The 19,032-nt window shown below is 35.7% G+C and overlaps 1 protein-coding gene across 14 annotated transcripts in view; it reads left to right on the top strand.

Annotated features, from left to right (window-relative positions):
- NFIB (nuclear factor I B) overlaps window positions 1-19,032 on the top strand; it is a 241,872-nt gene that overhangs the window by 129,341 nt on the left and 93,499 nt on the right. For all 14 annotated transcript variants that reach the window (XM_030919688.1, XM_030919685.1, XM_030919683.1 and 11 more), the window contains exon 3: window positions 15,852-15,905. In XM_030919688.1, coding sequence (XP_030775548.1) covers window positions 15,852-15,905 — 54 coding nt within the window. The remainder of the gene's footprint in view (window positions 1-15,851; window positions 15,906-19,032) is intronic.

Below are 19,032 nucleotides of genomic sequence, written 5' to 3'. Positions count from 1 at the left end.
TGTGGCTTTGGGATCCAGATTACGGTGACCGAACTTCCAAATGCAAATTTGGTCTGCAATCCTGGCTTCACTGCAGTCATTTATATTGACATTGAATAAATAAACCTAAATAAATAAGAATGAAGCGGCAACACAATAAAAGTTGTCTCATTTGTGCTTTAGACTTTCAAATAAAAATTAGAATTTATCATTTTCTTTGAGATTATTTCTCTGTTTCATGTCCTTACAAAATTAGCTTGATGTTTTAACTCATCTTTACTTCATTAAAGCATTCCTTAGATATGGAGTTTTCTAAAAAATAAAATATTTTGTCAATAAGATGGAAAATGACAAGCATTATTTCCTAAAAGCATCACAGGAGAGAGAAGCATTGTGCATTTATCAGGCAGTGACAGAATTTTGCAGATTGATGATGGAAGTTGTAACATCAAACCTTGCCATCTCTGGCGGTTTAAATACTGTGTAGGTCAGTTGTACCAAAAGGTTTTTTTTTTTTAACTTCTTTTGCCAGTTGATTGGTCCTATGAAGTAAATTAATGGTTTCAGTTCAATTGTTGGGCAGTTAGCATTCTCTGGGGCCCTTATTGGCTTAAGCAAGCCTGGAAGAAAAGGATTTCCTTCCAGGTCAGGTGTAGAACATTGTGGAGAAGCTTATGGGATCTCTTTCTCTTTTGTGAAAGAGAGAGAGTATGTGTGCTGGATTGGGGTGGTACAGTGCACCTCCAATATTAAAAAATAATTTCCTAATAAATTATCTCAGTGTTATTTTGTTCTATCTTCTGTGACGTTGGTAAGTGGATATTTTGTGTAAATTGGCTCCAAACAGACCTTCAGATACATTGAAGGTGGAGCTTAGTTCTTTGCTCTATCATCCCGTTTCTAGGATAGTGCCTGTTTCAACCTATTTCTCAGCCAAATTATATCATAATTTGCTGTCTGCTTAATATAATGTATCTCATTTGTTTTATCTTGGCTCTAATTGAATTATCTACTTCTATGGCATGATTCTTAAATCATAGCATGTACATATACTGTACATTGGAAGAACTGGAATAATTTTTATTTCTTCTTATTGTCCTTTTTCTTTTGGGACTGTAACTTATAATGAAAGTTTAAGTTTCAAATAGTATGTGTGTAATAAAAAACTTGGTTAAAATCTGGATTCGTTTTCCTATCTGGCTTTAGGCTCCCTGTCCCACCCATTCCACCCCCCCATTACCAGAAAAAGTCAAGGGCTATTTCTATCTTGTGGTCTCAGCATTATTCCTATAGTTTTTAGTGTCTGTGCAATATGTCTGCTGTCATATTTATGGAGATTGTATCTTAGCTTACCTGTCATACTCTAATTTTCTCATTGGGGAAAATAAAGGGTGGTGGGAAAACACAAAAAGTGGAAGTTATTGCTAGACTTACTTCATGGCCACTTTATATCTGTTTAGACTCCAACCCATTTTCTTTTTTCAGTAAATATTTATTGAATTAAATTTATAAATGTGCATTAGAAGTTTGCTTTATGTGGCATAGATTGACTAAAATACATTTCAGGCACAGTTTTAAAAAAATAATAAACATCTATTTTCAGTTGAAATGATCTCTGTATGATGTTTGATGGTAACTGTCACCAACTAGGAAAATAATGTTTTAAAAAGAGACATAAAATAAATCTTGGGGGTGGGGGTTCAAAATGATTGAGAGAGAGGATGTAGAAGGACATTGCATAGAGTGCAATGCTGGCAGCCAAGTGTGCACATCCAACGCCAGTGTCATCCTGTTAGTGCTATCCAAAAAAAGTTGGCAACATGTGAATTGATGCTGTATGTTTTTCCGTTATGTCACTTCCCTCTAGCCGGGCTGTTATCTAGCACAGCTTAAAACATGAAGTATATTGGTACTGTTTGCATTTGTGATTCTAAAGTTTTGGTACTGTGAGTTCATATATATCCCTGTGCATATGAACATAAATATTTTTGTTTTCTCGTGTTCCTAGAGTGTTTTAGCAAAACACCATGGAGTGTACTATTCTGATAGAAAAAATGCTTTCTTATTTTGTAATTTTTTCTTTTCTTATTTTGTAGTTTTTCTTATGTAAAATGCCTGATGTCAAGTGGGGACTTATGAACCATTTCCTAAAGGAAACAGAGTAATGTTGAAATCATTTCTCTTTCCTGTTACGTATTACTCTTACGCTGATGTATAGTGGTACATATTTAAGAAAACCTTTTGATTATTCCCATGAGACTGTTAGTTATTCCGACAATTGATAAGCATTTCAAAGTTGTTTGTGGCATGAAAAACAAGTAAATGTATAATGTTTTACAAAAACAATCAAATTTATAATTGTTCCAGTCAAGGAGCATACAGTCATGTTTGTAGGAAAAATACATGCACATGAAAAACTTGGTATGTGCAACTTTTTAAAGATTGGATAGAGAGACTAGGAGATGATAAAAAGAAGAAGTAAACTTGGATGGTTGGGTAGGATTATCAGAAGACCTCCTGGAAGAGATATATTTGGAACATGGCATTGAAAATCTAATTATCTTTTTAAAAAACTTGATTATTTTTATTTATCAATATACATTATAAAAATCTTTTGGATATAGAATTTTGTACTTAGTACTGAATGGTGGCAGTGTTTTCCCATCTTTTTTTAAAAAAATGAGAATCATAACAAATACTTGAAATCTATTGATTTTTACAGAATTATTGTATTTGTCTAATACTGTTTAACTCTATTACCTGACTTGTATTTTAGAGTGATAGATATGCCAACTTCAAAAAACAAATGTATCTGTCAGATTTGAGTGAAGTAAACTACCAGATAGTCCAATAGGAGGAATTTCATGGGCAAGGCCAGTTTCAGTGAGAAAAGCTGAATGGGCAGTGAGGTCACCCAGATATTAGCATCAATAGGAATCTACTGCTCAAATTGAGCTGGAGTTGCCTGAAGGGAGGGCATCACAGAGGGAGGAACTTGTTCAGTGGAAGCAAGAATCACGAAAGGAAAACTCGCCACTGTTTGGAGACAAATGTCAAAGCAGAGGAGGGAAGGAATACCTCCCCTTCTCCTTTCTTCCCACCCTCCAAATTCCCCAACTCCTACCATTACCTCCTGTTGGTTGGACCTAGCCTGAAGTCAATAGTTAATGGAACTGGGAAAGGTGGTTTGCAGGAACAGAGTTCAGGATGAATCTGAGGACAAGTTACCATTACAGGACAATTCTAATTTTGGGGGTGGGTGGAGGGAGAGATTTAGGTAAGATTCAAAGCAATCGTTTGGGGCAGGGGAATTAAGTTTGCATAATATCCAAAGCTTTATCACACCAGTTTTTCTTACTGGTGTTGAGGTACTAATGTTTTAAATCCTATCTGAAAATTTAGTTTATACATTTCTATCATGGCCTTGCTGTTAGATGGTTTTGAAAAATATCCATGAACAATCTTGTTAGTAAATTTTAGAGTTTTAACATGCTTTAAATATCAATAAAAAATTGATCTTGTCTAATTAGAAGCAATCTTTAAGACCAAAAACAACAGGTGACAGACTCAAATTATTCCTATGGCAGTTAATTCTGACAAATAATTGGATGATCCCTTCTTCCCCTTTTCCATCTTTTGGAGGTACCAAGAGTGGGCAAGGAAAAGTTCAACTGGTCTTGTAACCAAGCACTATCTAGAACTTGGAAATAATGATATGATTTCTTGTTTTTGTGTGTGTGTTTGTTGGAGGTTGAATATGCAACATAGTTTTTGTTTTTTGATTGGATGAGAAGGCAATGTCAGTTTTGAAATGGCAGCATAATAATCAATTTGGAAAGTTAAACATTAGCCATATGTAGTGGTACATGCAATGAAAATAATCTTTATGAGCATGGGAGATGAGTCTGAGTAAAAAGCTTGAAGTTGGTCCGTGTTAAAATTTTGTCACATCTGGAACGCATTGATGTCTAAGATTACATAGGTTTGATATCATTCAGAGTTAAGGCATATGGATGGGACATTATGCAGAACCTTGATTTTTTCATACTCTTTGGATTTGGCTTAGGCATTTTTGAATCATAAGGAGTTGATTTGAATCTCTATTAAAGATAAAATGAGTAACAAGACAAAATGGGAGGAATTTTGAGCACCTGGTACACAGCTCTGCACCATTATACTCTCAGTTCCCTTCATTAAAATGGATATAGCAAGTGAACATGCCCCTCATAATTTATTTTCCCGTTTCCCAAATAACCATAGTAATGAGTAGTAGATTTCATGGTGGGCTTCTGTTATTCTTTATTATTCTTTGTTAGAATTATCTGCATTTTATTTTTTAATTTTTATTTATTTTTTTCAAGATATGGTCTCACTCTGTCACCGAGGCTGGAGTGTAGTGGTGCAGTCTCAGCTCATTGCAGCCTCAACCTCCAGGGCTCAAATAATCCTTCCACCTCAGCCTCCCAAGTAGCTGGAACTACAGGCACCCACCGCTAAGCCCAGCTAATTATTATATTTTTAGTAGAGATGGAGTTTCACCATGTTGGCCAGGTGATCTTGAACTCCTGACCTCAGGTGATCCTCCCACCTCAGCCTCCCAAGTAGCTGGGACTACAGGCACCCACCACCATGCCCAGTTAATTATTGTATTTTTAGTAGAGATGGAATTTCATTATGTTGGCCAGGCTGGTCTTGAACTCCTGACCTCAGGTGATCCACCCACCTCAGCCTCCCATAGTGTTGGGATTACAGGCATGTGCCACAGTGCCTGGCCAGGATTATCTGTATTTTAAACTATTATCTTAAAATGACTGTTTGAAAGAATATTGCCCCACAAAATGCCCTATCTTCATGTCTCTGTGAGCCTGTAAAGTTTTCAAAGTTCTTTCAAACACATTATTTCATTTGTTAGAATATTCTTCACCTTCTGTTTTAAAAAAAGGGAAATCATGTTAGCTATTTTTTGTTTTTGTTTTATCAGTATAATTGAGTTCCTTTCTTTGCATGCACAGTTTTAATTTGCAAGAGGAAGTTACTGTCTTCTCATTTGTTTCCTCATTTTATCCCTTTTCCAAAATGTTGGTTCAATGATGCATTATTCAAATAGTTTTATTCCTGGTAAATTAGCTTTTGCCTTGAAAACATGGGGACAGAAGTTCTTTGAACCACTTATAAAGGAACTGTTAGGACATTTAATACTATTATCTGCCACATCAGCAAGCTTCCTGTTCATCAAATGACTTATCTGATTTTTTCCCTCTAATATTATGATAAAGTTATTTTATGAACAGAAGCAATAATGAATACCCCACATACAAATCTACTTTACTTTGATAGAAAGTATGCTATGCATCATCTTACTCTGTTATCCAGTTAATTGTTATGCATCTTGAGATTAAATATATACATTTATTTTTATATGAATATATTATCACAGACTTAAGAGCCATAATTTAATAATAAAACAAGGACTGGTTATTAATCACATGTAAGTAACATAAGATATAAAAAACCCATCCAGTTTCTTCTCTCTAAGCTCACATAATGATACAGACATAAACATTTTAATGATTTGGCAAAGTATCTTTTTAGCTAACATAATAGATAAATCTGTATCCAATTAAAAATTTTTTAGGAGCATATGCCTGTGAAAAAATGAGCAATTAAAAAATACGAATACGACTTTTTGGTCATTGAGTCAATCACTACATTTGTATTTGTAGAGAGGTTGTAGAAACTTAATAATTAGAATATATGTAGATAATAAGCAAAAACTAAAAGTTATGCTTGGCATTACTGGCAGTTTGTTTGTAATTTAAGGAAGATGAACTGTTTTAAGTGCTACCAGTCATCATCTTGTTCTCTGTAAAACCGTGGTTAGTCATTCAACACATATTGATTGAGCATCTACTGTATGCCAGGAATATGCTAGGGCAGTAAATAAGACTCACATGTTTCTTGACCCCATGGATTTTAAAATGTAGCAGAAGAGTTGCACTCTAACCCAGTCAGTCCTTCAATTACCTGTGTTGTCAGTGTTTTCAAGGGGCAGTGCAACCAACTAGGTGGGGATTTTGGTTTTTTTTTGGAGGAGGAGGAGTACTAATTAAACCTTAAAGTACATTAAATATATATATCTCATAGCCTTTTTCCACAAAAATACTTGTGCGTATTTCACTGTTTTATGAAATTATTTTTTTCCTATTATTTCTAATTCCTTTGAAAACAACTAAGACTAAACTCTTACCTTTTCTTAACTAGTTGGGACTGGGCAAGATGAAAACTGATTCGTGCGTGAAATGGTTTGCTTAGGGTCAGCGTACAAGCGCTTGGCAGTTGCCGAATAGAACCCGGGAGTCCTGACTCTCCAGACAGTTTGGAGAGAACACGTCCTGCTCCCTGAGAAGAAAGATTGCCAGTGAAATATTAGAAAGTCTTACGTCTGATTTTAACCTAGATATATTAAGTTTTGGGGAAAATACATGAAATGACATAGCACAGAGGGGTCACGTGTACACAGGAGTGTTGTATGTGTGTGATTTAGAATAATGCGTGAAGACTCCAGGATAAACCACATGTGTAAATCATGGTGCTAGGTAGTAACATAAATGCTGTTCAGGACTTTGGAGGTAAAACAGCACTTATTTTTCTATGCTTTCCTTTTAAGAGAAAAATTTAAGACTAATAGAATCATAAACATTGCATTTGGTTTATGTTGAAATTCTGCATTGATTTTTCAATTTGCCTCCATGATTATGTTCTTAAGTCTGATGACATTCTGGTTTTCATTTCCAGATTCCTATTTCACCAACATTTTCTTTGCACTACATACCTTACTGTAAAATGCAGGTTTCTTGGTTTCCAAGGGGAAAAAAAAAATGTATATTACATAGTATAGCTGAAATCCAAAATGTCTCCCAGATGGAAAAGACAGAACATTCATCTCCTCTTTTCCTACTGGATCTGGCTGGATTTTGGAAAGGACTTTATTATTTTCATGTGGCAAACTGCATTGGCAAATTGTTCCTCAAAGTACGCAGTGGTGTGTTCATCTAATATTATAAGATATGGGCAGCATTTATGAAAGATTATAAATCTTACAACTCTCTTCAGAAACTTAAAATACAGCTGGAAATGTTTTGCTTCCAACAAATATGCAATCTTCATAAAATTCGAAAAGAAATGTTTTGAATAAATAATGTTTTAGTTTATTTCTCTCTAGTGCGAGAGCTATTTCTTTTAGTCAAAATCATGCCATAAAACTCTTCCCTCCTCTACATTAGCACCCTTGCCTCTGTATATACATTATGCCGGTGCATTTAATATATATTTTTAAGTCTGCCAGATTGCTGTGCCTTGTTTTTAAAGATAGAAAACTGGATTTGTTCCCAGGGACTCTTTCCTTAACTCGACCAGTTTAAAAACTAAGCAAGGATTGAGTCAGTTAATTAATTTAAATAAGATTACAAATCAAAAACATATTATGTAATCTTGATTTAATTACCACATTTTATTTACTTAATTGAAAACACACTGTAGAAAGTCAGCAATCTTGACAATGACCAGTACGGTGTTTTTGCATTCTATAGGTTAAAGCCTTCAAAAGCAAGAACTGTAGGTGATCCTGATTATGACGTTTGGTTCACTCAATCCCTAGATCAGTAGAAAGTCATTGAACTTAATCTTAGGATGGGGCAGAAAGGTCAGATACGATTATCCTAGCTTCCCATTGTTGGGGGGGTGGGTTGGTGCTACTTAATGAAGTACCACAGCGCTCTGGTCAGAGATGTTGGCAGATTTAACGCTTTTTGTGCAGGGGTTTCATATTTGCAGGAGTTTCATTAGTAGTCCCCTGTGGTAGAATGGTTTGATTTGATTTTTTTTTTTTGATATGTGATTTTTGATGTATGATTTTTTTTCTACCTTAAATTTCAGTGGCCTATGTTTTTCAGTTAATTCCCTGTGGACAAATTTGAGTCTTGAGCCTTAACAAATCCTTATTTTAATCCTTGGGATATGACGCTTTGAACCTAATCTCCTTGTTAAGCCAAAAAGTGGCTCTTTAAAAGAAAGCTTAATGATAAAACAAGTGGAATGTTCAGGAGCGAAATATCTACTCTCTTGTTCTATAGTTTTCTTTGGTTAATGAAATTATTTTATCGTGAAGATCTTAAATGTAGCAACATCTTTTTAAACTATGCGTTTTGCTAAATCAAACATATATTTTAAAACCAATGTTAACCAACAGAAAGAGGGATCTGAAGATACAGGCCTTGAAATGTAAAATAGTAAATGGTTTAAAATATGCAGGAAACTGCATCTCCCAAATGTTATTTTGGTTCTGCCAAAATATTCAGAGAGGTCTAATTTCTCTTATTGCTCAGAACTGGGTTTAGGAGGAGTACAGATTCACTTAAAAAAAAAAAAAAAAAACAAGGTCAGGGATTCCATTAACAAAGCGATAAAGTTAAAACTTCCCATGTACAGCTTGTTAACCAAGTTTTGCAGTGAAGTGGACTCCAAATAATTTAATGCCCTGTTGAAAAGAGACAGAGAGACAGAAGCAGAGAGGGAGACAGGGAGATAAAGGAAGACACAGGCACACACTCTCTCTCACACACACACACATGCAGAGAGAGAGAGAGAGAACCATGAAGGAGGGAGGGAGAGAGAGAGAGAAACCATTTCCCAAATATTTACATGCTTACGGGAGGCAAGGAAAACACTCAGTTTTCCTGTGTTCTTTCGTTGTCTTATTTTAATACACATCTAATAGAAAATAAAATAATGTAAAACTATAATTTTGTGTCACCCAAAGCAATGAAGCAATCTTCCATTAGAACTGAAGCTGCCTAGTGTTTTAACTGTGCTAGGAAAAAAAAGCCAAATTATGTAATGAGAATTGTGATTATGGAAAGCTAATGTGCTATAAATCTCGAAGAATCAGTCATGGGAGACAGTAAACTGCAAAGGGTATGGTAGAAAACTTTGGACAGAGAGAGGGGAAGAGAGAAGGTTTGACCCAAGGAGAATAGTTTGCTCTCCATTACCCTTAATAATACAGATGTTTTTGTTTTACTTTTTTATTCCCCTACTATAAAATACATGCATTTGTATTCCTTCCCTCAAGCTTTTGTTTCTTACCTGTTACATCTTGTTTCTGGCATGCTATATACTTAATTGTAAAAATATACTGTTATATTATCAATTAATAATGTTTTAGAGAGAAAGAAAGAGACTGTTCTAAGCCTTAAAAAAATCTCATGGTATTCTTTCATTGACAATGGGCTATTTCTTCACCTGCTTAAGGCAAAGGACTATGACAAAGGGGCCCTTTATGACATGATGACTACGTTTAGTTCTAGCAAGAGGCTGTCTGTAGGTTAATAGGTTACAGTGTGGGTTTCATTTACTCCTCTGATATCCCTTGATATAAAAGCTATATTGTTATGGAATCATAGAATTTTAGAGCCACAGGGGACCTGAAAACTCACCTTGTACAGCTCCTTCTTTGCTCCAAAATCATTATAAATTAAAATTATGCTTCTCCAGTTATCTTTTTCTGTTGATCCTCAAGCTATGGTGTCAGAGAATAAAAAGAGATCCTAAAAGAAATTTCATCTAGGAGTAGAAAGTTTATGTATAAAGGTCATTAAAACTTTCTTGGCCCAGTGCTTGCAAAGTAGGGACCTGGACCTTCACCAAAGGTTTCTTCTCTTTATAGGAGATGGACAAAAAATAATTTCTGACTCAAAATAGTACATCTTAGCCACCCTATCTTTTTCCAAATATTTCTTCAGGAAGTTGGGAAGTAGGACTGAGCCTTACATTAGACTGGGAGACTTAGCCCTGGGAATTGTGTGTCTGGTTCCCTGGCTTGCCACAAGAAATTTATCTGTTTGACTTCTAATGTGTGATTTTACACAGAGCGGTATGCTTTGTCTTTCTTTTTTGTGCACTTTCATAGTTTATAGACTGATGGTTTTTTGTTCATTTGACTCAACCAAATGTGCCAGGCCTTATCCCAAAGATTAGGGCTATATAAGGCTAAATAGGGCAGTAGACCTCGTGTCATATTGTTGAGGATCTAAAGGGGATGACCTCACCATGGGGGACTTCAGGGAGAAAAAAGGGGGAACATTATGCACAGACTTGGAGACATCAAATGAAGGAGACACACAAGGAACCAAAAGGCTACAGTATGACCCAGGTGCTGATGGAGGCCAGATCAAGGTGCCACGAATGGCATACTAGTTTCAGAATATATGTAAAGGTTTTAGCAGATGTTTAGCTTAATCAGTTTTGGGTCTTATAAAGATCATCTTGGTAAAAGAGTGAACTATGTCTTAGAAAGGTGGGAAATCAGGTCATTTTTTCATGGCATTGTTCCTAAGGTCACCTTCTTTTGATATCTTTTATGATATGCCTTTGCCTACCCTTCCTAGGAAGAATCATCTGTCCCCTCTTGATTTGTGTATTTTTTAATTTGTATATTTCCGTCTCTTCAGGTAGCCTCTGAACTTCTACATGGCATAGAGTGTGTATTCTTTTTTAAAAACAATATTTAAAGATCATTATTGTAAATTAAATATAAATTTAATAAGCATTATGGAGCACTTACTGTGTTCCAAACATTACCGAGTGTTTGGAATACATGAGCCGATCTTGGCTCACTGCAACCTGCACCTCCCAGGTTCAAGCGATTCTCATGTCTCAGCCTCTCAAGTAGCTGGGATTACAGGTGTGTGCCACCACACCCAGCTACTTTTTTGTATTTTTTGGTAGAGACAGGGTTTCACCATGTTGACCAGGCTGGTGTTGAACTCCTGACCTCAAACAGTCTGCCTGCCTCGGCCTCCAAAAGTGCTGGGATTTACAGGCATGAGCATAAATCTTAATTGATTTACATTTGAATGATGCTTACATTAATGACCTACAAAAAAATCTTTGACAGTTTTGATGATTTATCTACCTCAGATAGTTGCAGTGTATCTACTCCAGAAAGTTAGTGCTCAGTAAGAAATACTTTACAGGCTATTATTTATTTATTGTCATATATATTTAACACACATCTTATAGAGCTTCCACCAGATTGTCCAGAAAACATTAGAATTTCCTTTGCTTAATGGAGACAATCCAAACTAAATTTGATTTATAGAATTGGCCTCTCTTTAAGACATCAATTAGTGTATAGAGTTCAGTGATGCTAATGATTACTTCCAACTTAGATATAGAAAGTAGCTAAAGGCTTAATAAAAAGATTCTTGAATGTATTGGTGAATAGTGGGAAGGGTGAGGGAAGTTAGGGGAAGATAAGTTTTCCAGAAACAGTTAAACTACTGAAAAGTCATTTGGCTGTACATTATTTTAGGATTGCATCATAACAATACAAGAAGTATTGTGTCTGAATAGGCTGCCCATATAGAGAACAGAAGTTTTAATAGTTGCTTTGTAACTTTGGACACGCTGTTTGATCACTTACGTATCCCAGGATCTTCCATAAAATGGGGTCATTAGAAAAAACTGCTCACTCCTCGGGTAAAGCTTAGATATTGGAAGAGCCACGAGAGATTGACTGCTTTTTACAAAAGGAGTGGACGAAAGGATTGAAAAGTTGGTAAGGGTCCTGCATAAATGTGAACCTTTTCTTGTACTTGGAGAATCTTTAACCTGGAGAGGAAGGAACTGATTAAGTTTAAAAGATAATAATTTAGAAGTAACTTCATTACCTTTTTTTTTTTTTAGAAGAATAAACATATGTTTAATCCACATTTAAAGAATGGGGAACATGAAACTTTCATAAATATGTAATACAAAATTTATTTCAGTTCAACATTACGCCCAGTCAAGTCAGAAAGAGACAACACAGAAATGTAGAAAATAGAGATTGAGATCAAGGAAGAGAAAATGAGAGGTGGAAGGGAATGAGGGAGGACTGGTTTTGGTTGGCTGCCTTCAAAAACTCTCTTTTCTCTACTGCATCAGAATCTTTCCAGACACTAAACTGGGCGTGGTGGCTCACACATGTAATCCCAGCACTTTGGGAGGCCAAGGTGGGCGGATCACTTCAGGCCAGGAGTTAGAGTCCAGCCTGGCCAACATGGTGAAACCCCGTCTCTACCAAAAAATACAAATATTACCTGGGTATGGTGGTGTGCGCCTGTAGTCCTAGCTGCTCGGGAAGCTGGAGCACAAGAATCGCTTGAACCCAGGAGGTGGAGGCTTCAGTGAGCTGAGATAGTGCTACTGGACTCCAGCCTGGGTGATAGAGCAAGAGTCTGTCTCAAAAAAAAAAAAAAAAATTTTTTTTTTCCCCAGACACTAGACCCAGTATGCTGGGCAGCTCACAACTCTTAGCAGCCTTGTTCCTCAAAGACTTCAGCCTTCTGGAAGGTAATTTTCATCAACTGGCTGCTGTCTACTGCCTTTTGAGCATGACAGCTCCTAAAAGCCTTGAAGCAGCAGTGGGCTCCTCCCTTTTGGGGAGTGAGGGATGAAAGCATTTACGCAGGACTTCTCAGGTGGATGCACGCTTCTCCATGCTTAGTCAACTCACAAGTCATTTTTAGATGCTTGTGTTGGGATGGACAGAACTTAGTTATGTCCCTTTTCTCCCTTTCTTCCTAAAAGTTAGTTATCATTAAGCATAGAGCCACATTACAGTGAATACTTTTTTTCATTTTAATATGTTTAAACCATTAAATATATTAATCATTTTTAATGTGACTCTATGCTTAATATTAATAATGTCTTTTATTTACTGATAATATAGACTGTGTCTGACCCAATGCTTTTGGTACTTAATATGGTATAATCTTGCAATGATTTTACAAGGTAGATAATATTATTGCAGTTTTCAAGATCCAGACTCCAAGACACTTAAGAGTAAGTAATTTTGTACAAGATCATGCCGCAAGTGAGGGACAGAGCCAGGCTTCACTATAACATATTAAGCGCGCGCACACACACACACACACACAGAGAGAGAGAGAGAGAGAGAGAGAGAGGTGGGAGGTGTTGAGCAAAGTGATGGAAGTGGTTAAATAAAACCTTTGGGTGTAGAGTAATTTGACCTAGGTGGTGAATTGGAAGGGGTTTAGATGTGGTCTGAATAATTCTTTCTCTGAAGTCAACCACAATAACAGTTCATTTCTGGTTTCTCTGCCAACCGCGACTCCCTGGTTACTTCCTTTTCCAGCAGTTGGAATTAAGTGACCAATATAAGGTGACATAAGAGTTAAGAGTAGATTATAGTGTTAGAATTTACAGTCTGAAAAGTAAATGCTCTGTCATTTGCTCACTGAGAGGGCCCTCTCCTATGTTTCTGGGACACAGTATACCCTGTTTTATTTCATGAGAGGGCATGAGCTTTGGCATATGAAGGAAAGTCTGTCATTGTGTGCCAGTAAACACCAGATCATTTTAGAAAGTGGAATTGCTACAAAAAGCAAATGTGTGCCTCAAATTTAGGGTCTACTTCAGCTTTCCCTCAAATGCTTGTGGGTTTTTTAGTAAGTATATTTTTTCAGTCGAAGAAGTTGGTCTGCAATTGTTGGAAATGAGAAGAAAAAATAATTTACAGCAGAAAAGAATAGAGTTTCTCTAGCTGGATCCTTTCTTAAGAATGGAAGAGATTTTCGTTCTTTTCTCTGCTGAACCCAAATTTTAGCAACAGATGATGGAAAAGAGTTTTGTGGCACCATTTTGAAGTTGCTGTAACTAAACATGCTAAGGCTCATGCAGAGAGTCTACAACTCCTGAAATGAGGCGACTGCTGCAACGAAGTGACAACTTTAACTATCTCAGGTTTCATCACAAGCGTGGCATTAGCGACGCTGAGGGATGCATGTCTAGACCTTCATAAGAGTGAGACAGCTTTGGAGGGAAAATAAAACATAGGGAGGCTCTGGTCAGTGGGTGTATTATACATAAGTAGGAATTCCTAAAAAGTGTTAGAATCACTTGAGAAATTAAACTGGAATGTAGTACCAATGCTGAGAGACATTTGTCAGAGGGACTCAAGGGAAAAATAGCTGATGCTATAGCAAAAAGTTATGATTTATCATTTTTATGTAGCTATCATACTCCAGGCCTGGAAAGTGGCCCATATGGTACCACTTTTTTTATAGGAATGTAGAACGAAGAAGATTGATCTTCTAATTTATAAGTCACTGAATCTTGCTTTGATTTCAGAAAAAGTAATAAGAGGGCTTCATGGGAGATGGGATTTTTAGAGTATTTTCAGCTCTCTGACAGTCTTCAGGAGACTCGAGCCAGATGAAGAGTGGTCATTTCTAGTTTCTTTACTTTCATTTTGAGAAATCAGGAAACAATTGGAGGAAAATGTGGGAATCACTAAATATGCTTGCTAAGATTTCGTGAGATCTGTTCTAGAATAAAACCAAAAAGACAATTAAGGAAATGGGATGAAGGGGTAAAATTCTGATCTCAGCATTATATCTAAGCTAACAGGCATGAGGCAAAGGGCAGAAATAAATAACCAGGTTTTATATGAGAAGAAACTAACAGGATGTTCTTACATTTAATAGTAGAAGCAGCAGTTTCAGTATGTTAATCACTTACCTGAAAGGACAGAATAACTCCGATAAAAAAACCAGCATATGATTTTCCTGCTTAACCAAATCACTTTCTTGGCTCAAGTATAATGGCAAGGTTTGGGGGAAGAGACTTGTCAGTATATGGCAGTATATGACAGAACTGTCATTTGTGCCCCACCTATCAAATTTTGTTGAAATTCATTATCAAGTTCAAAATTGCCTTTTCTAGGCAAGCAAAGAGCCTGCTGGAGCTGAGCCATCCATTCCTCTGGCGTTTACTGCAAGCCTAGTGCATTCACAGCCATGAACAGCACACTGAGGAAGACACAAAAGAAGTAGACAGAATCTCTGCCTCTGCTTAGGAATATGCAATTTAGTTGGGGAGACAAAACTTAAATGCTAGAACCAATAAAAGAAGATTACAAAGCAACTTGCAAGTAAGTGTATAATAATATGGGCAAATGACACAGATAAATGCAGAGGGGACAAGGAGGGAAGAGGAGTGAGCAAAACATAACAGTGTCAGATCAGTCCAGAAAGGCATGTTGCCTAACAGTTGTATATCTTCCACGTTTCTTTCTGTAGCATCAATGAGAAATAATATGGGGTAGGGAATTCAGATATACGACATTGATCTCTTCCTCCTTATCTGCAAAGTCTGTCCATCTGTCATGGTTGGAAATTAAATTGATCCAACCATTTGCTCTCCACAAAGCCATGTTGGTTTCTACCTAGTAATTTATGCTTTTCTTGGTGTTTGCAAATCGATTGCTATTATGGGATATAGACAAATCTGGGCCTGGATCCAGTAGGTTGGGGGATTATTGGAGTGGGTATGTGTACTTATGTGTGAAATCCTGGAAAAGCGGACTCTCATTTCTGTGTATTTTACTCATTGAATAAAAACATACTTTCAGGCTTTTAAATGCATGTTTAATTACACTCAGATTGCATTTTTAAGAGAATATATCTGCTTTATTTCATATTGCTACTGGCAGGCCTCAGTATTTGCCTAACCTTCAAACCGTCTTCAGTGGCTTTGTAGCCAGATCTTTTGTTTCAAAAAAACCTTGCTCTAGCCCAAGAAAACTGTAGACCAATACTTGTCTTTTCCTTTTGACATAGAAATATGTATATGCATTTATCTAGTTGGATGAGTAAAATGTTTCTATCAAAAGGCTTGGGAAAGTATATTTTATTTAAGCACTCACCTTCATTTTTATACCTTAAACATTTTTTTCCAAGTCCCTTGAGGATTGTGAAATTCTTTCAAAACAAATTAAAAAGAAAACATTTTCTGTGATTTCTTTACAGATTCTGGACAATCAGGAAGTCCAAGCCACAATGATCCTGCCAAGAATCCTCCAGGTAAATATGTGTTCCAGGACGTTTGCAATCTGACATTGTTGGAGAACAAAGGTACCACTGTATAGATAAACACCCCATAATTGGTCGGCTGCCTATTTTGTTCTGGCAGGCAGGTATGATCGGGACAAGATGTGATTGTGCTTAGGCCCTTTGCAGTGGCAAATACTTTTATATTGGCGTCATCAGTATTTACCTAATCACCAATGTTTTAATTTTTGTTGGTGTTTCTTTGAAAATAAATATGCATATATTTTAGTTGTGTATCTTTTAGGTGCTAAAATAATTGCTGTTTGGAAAGGCAATGAATCTTTTAATCTTTCTTTTAAAACTCATAAGAAAATGTAAACATTTTCATACTGTAATTATAGTTTATCAACTCTCATTACTTTAAAAGGGGGTTGGGGGTGGGAGTGGTTGGTTATGTTTTCACTGAAGGATTTTTGCAAGACATTTTATTCCATAAGGTTTTTATTGGATCTCCAGAATCAGGAAATAATGAAAGCAGGAATTTTTTTTTTCTGTAGCGTAAGGTATCCCAAATACCCTCTTTGTTTTCAGAAGTTGTTCCAGATCTGAAAATGGGCTTTTATAACTTGGCTGTCTTCATATAGCTCTGAACATACAGCATTTTGCTTTTGATTTAGGAGCTGTGTTTTTTCTCGTGAGATAAAACTAGCACAAGGAGTTTTTCATTATTAAAAGAATGTGAATTATATTGGTGACTTTAGTAAAAGAGTGCTCTAAGAATAAACTAACAAAAACAAAACCAAACACAAAAACCCTGAACCAGCTACACATGCCCCCCATCTCCCCAAACAATCTCATCTGTCTTTTCATTGAAAATAAACCAAAAAGTTCATACGAAGTAATAGGAAAAGTTTCCTCAGGTAGACTTAGTTTTTAGGTCCTGCATCGTTTGATCTTCCTTGAAGTTGTGCTTAGCTAATGTGAGGCTGAAATACCGGAAGAACCTCAAAATTGCAAGAAAATATATCAGACCAATTTTGTCTTAACATGATTTTAGAAAGATACAGCAAGTAGATATACAAGTAAAAATGCAAAATCAAAACAGACTGTATTTTTCTGAGTCCTGTCTATATTGTTTATTTTAGAAAAATTATCTTTTTCCAAATACTTATTCTGTATTGTACAAAATCATATTGTTGACAAAAGTAGTATACACTTCAAAGATAAAAAGTCCTAATTAAACGCAGGTTTAAAAATGTATGCTAAGTTGATTTGTCATTTTCTTCATAAATCATTCAAATATTACTATACATTGAGAGCAAAACATTAAAAATGAACAATTTAAAATGTAATTCCCAGTTAAATTTATTTTATTTTGTTGGGTGTGAATGGAGGATTGATACTATTTTAGTTATCTTTCCAAAAAGGCTATTTAGAATTTAATAAATTTTGTCAAAACTTTTCTGAAGTTCAGAGTATTTCATTAACTTATAGGGTCTTTTAACTTTACAAATATTTTTTCCTGTTTAATTAACTGATATTTTCCATGTGTTGCATGGTAGACAAAATGAATTTTATCCGAACATTTTTTAAAAGTCTCCTTACTCATCTTACAAAGAATGAGGTGGCAGTAGAGGGGAACCTTTGGTGGAAAAAGAGTTGATAGCTATTATAAGTTGGACTAAATGTCGGATATGTTTTCTGCATTTGAAGGAAAGCTTGATTTGAAATTAATATAGTAGTTATTGTTTGAAGTGCATTTCTGAACATGTACAGAAGGAATTATACTCACCTAAAACCATTCTCTACTTGAGCTGAATAAATAATCCTTGAATAGTTACGTAACATCATTCGATTTTTCAATATTTGTCAAGAAGCTTGGTTAAAATTTCATTCAATGTAGTATCTCTTTATTTCTCTGTTTGCATGTAACATGGCAAACAGAAACAATCAGGGTAGAACATCTCTAATTTTTTTTTCCCTTTTACATTTTCCTTGGAACTCAAACCTTTCTGAGACAATGTCCTGAAACTGGGATGCTACAGATAAATACATTTTATGATTAGTTGAAAATTGTATATACGTAAATCATACATCAATTCTAGTTTTTTAGAGCCAGAATGTAATAAAATACACATTATATCCAACTTAAATGGAATGTAATTAGAATTTTATTTGATTATCCAGAAAGTAAAATATTCATTTTAATATGTTTTGTGTATTGTAATACTATGAACTCAACCATAAGGCTTATTAAGGAATTTTGTTTTGGACTTAACGATAGAGATTATTAAAGAATTTTTTATGAGCTTATGAGTTTGTTTTGTAATACTTTGAAATAAATTAAACCTAGACTATAAATTGTTTTCTAATTTTTAATGTGAACAACTAGAACTTATTAAGTTTTTTGTAGTCGATTGGTATAAATTATACTTTCTATTAAAAGCTGGTTTTATAAATATAAGCATATTTGGTGTTTTAGGACATAATTTATCTTTAGGGAGCTCTTTTTGTCTCTGTAATTCTGGCCTTGGCCAATATGTGAAATCTCCAAAATTGAGATTCAGTATCTTGAGAAGGCACGATCCATTTATGAGAAAATTCAGTCTACCACCACAAGCAATGAAACAATCAAATCACTTTGCTGCTTGAATTGTTATACCAAATACAAGCTAAGCTTTTGAAAAAGATCACCTTGAATGCCAACACTTTCTTTTCGCTGGTAGTTTTCCACTGGGAGATGTGCAACCCATGGAAATTGCTGCCATCTATTCTTGTGTTTATTCCCCAACGACTTGGGAAGAGATGGCAAAAATTCAAGCCCTTTTGGAGGTATAGGCTCTTTGAAATCTGTTCCCCACTGTTGACTTGAAGGTGGAATCCCATCCGATCATCCTGTAAGTGCAGACACATATGCCTACCCACAAACTTAACACCTTCTCTGGCTTGGTTTTTCTCCAGCATCAGACTTGAATGTCTGACTTTGAGACTACTTCCTTGCTGACTTAGAACTTCTGAAGGGTGACCCTAAAGCTCTTCAAACTATAGTATGGACATCTACAGATAGGCCTTTAGTTCTTACCTTGAGTTTCTCTATTGGAATTAGTATTTAAGCACAAGCAACAAAGGCAACACATTTTCGGAAGAAGGAATATTTGAT

The sequence above is a fragment of the Rhinopithecus roxellana genome, chromosome 16 (assembly GCF_007565055.1).
Source record: "Rhinopithecus roxellana isolate Shanxi Qingling chromosome 16, ASM756505v1, whole genome shotgun sequence".
Lineage (NCBI taxonomy): Eukaryota > Metazoa > Chordata > Mammalia > Primates > Cercopithecidae > Rhinopithecus > Rhinopithecus roxellana.
Note: the sequence above shows the minus strand (reverse complement) of the source record. Positions and strands in the feature narration are given on the sequence as shown.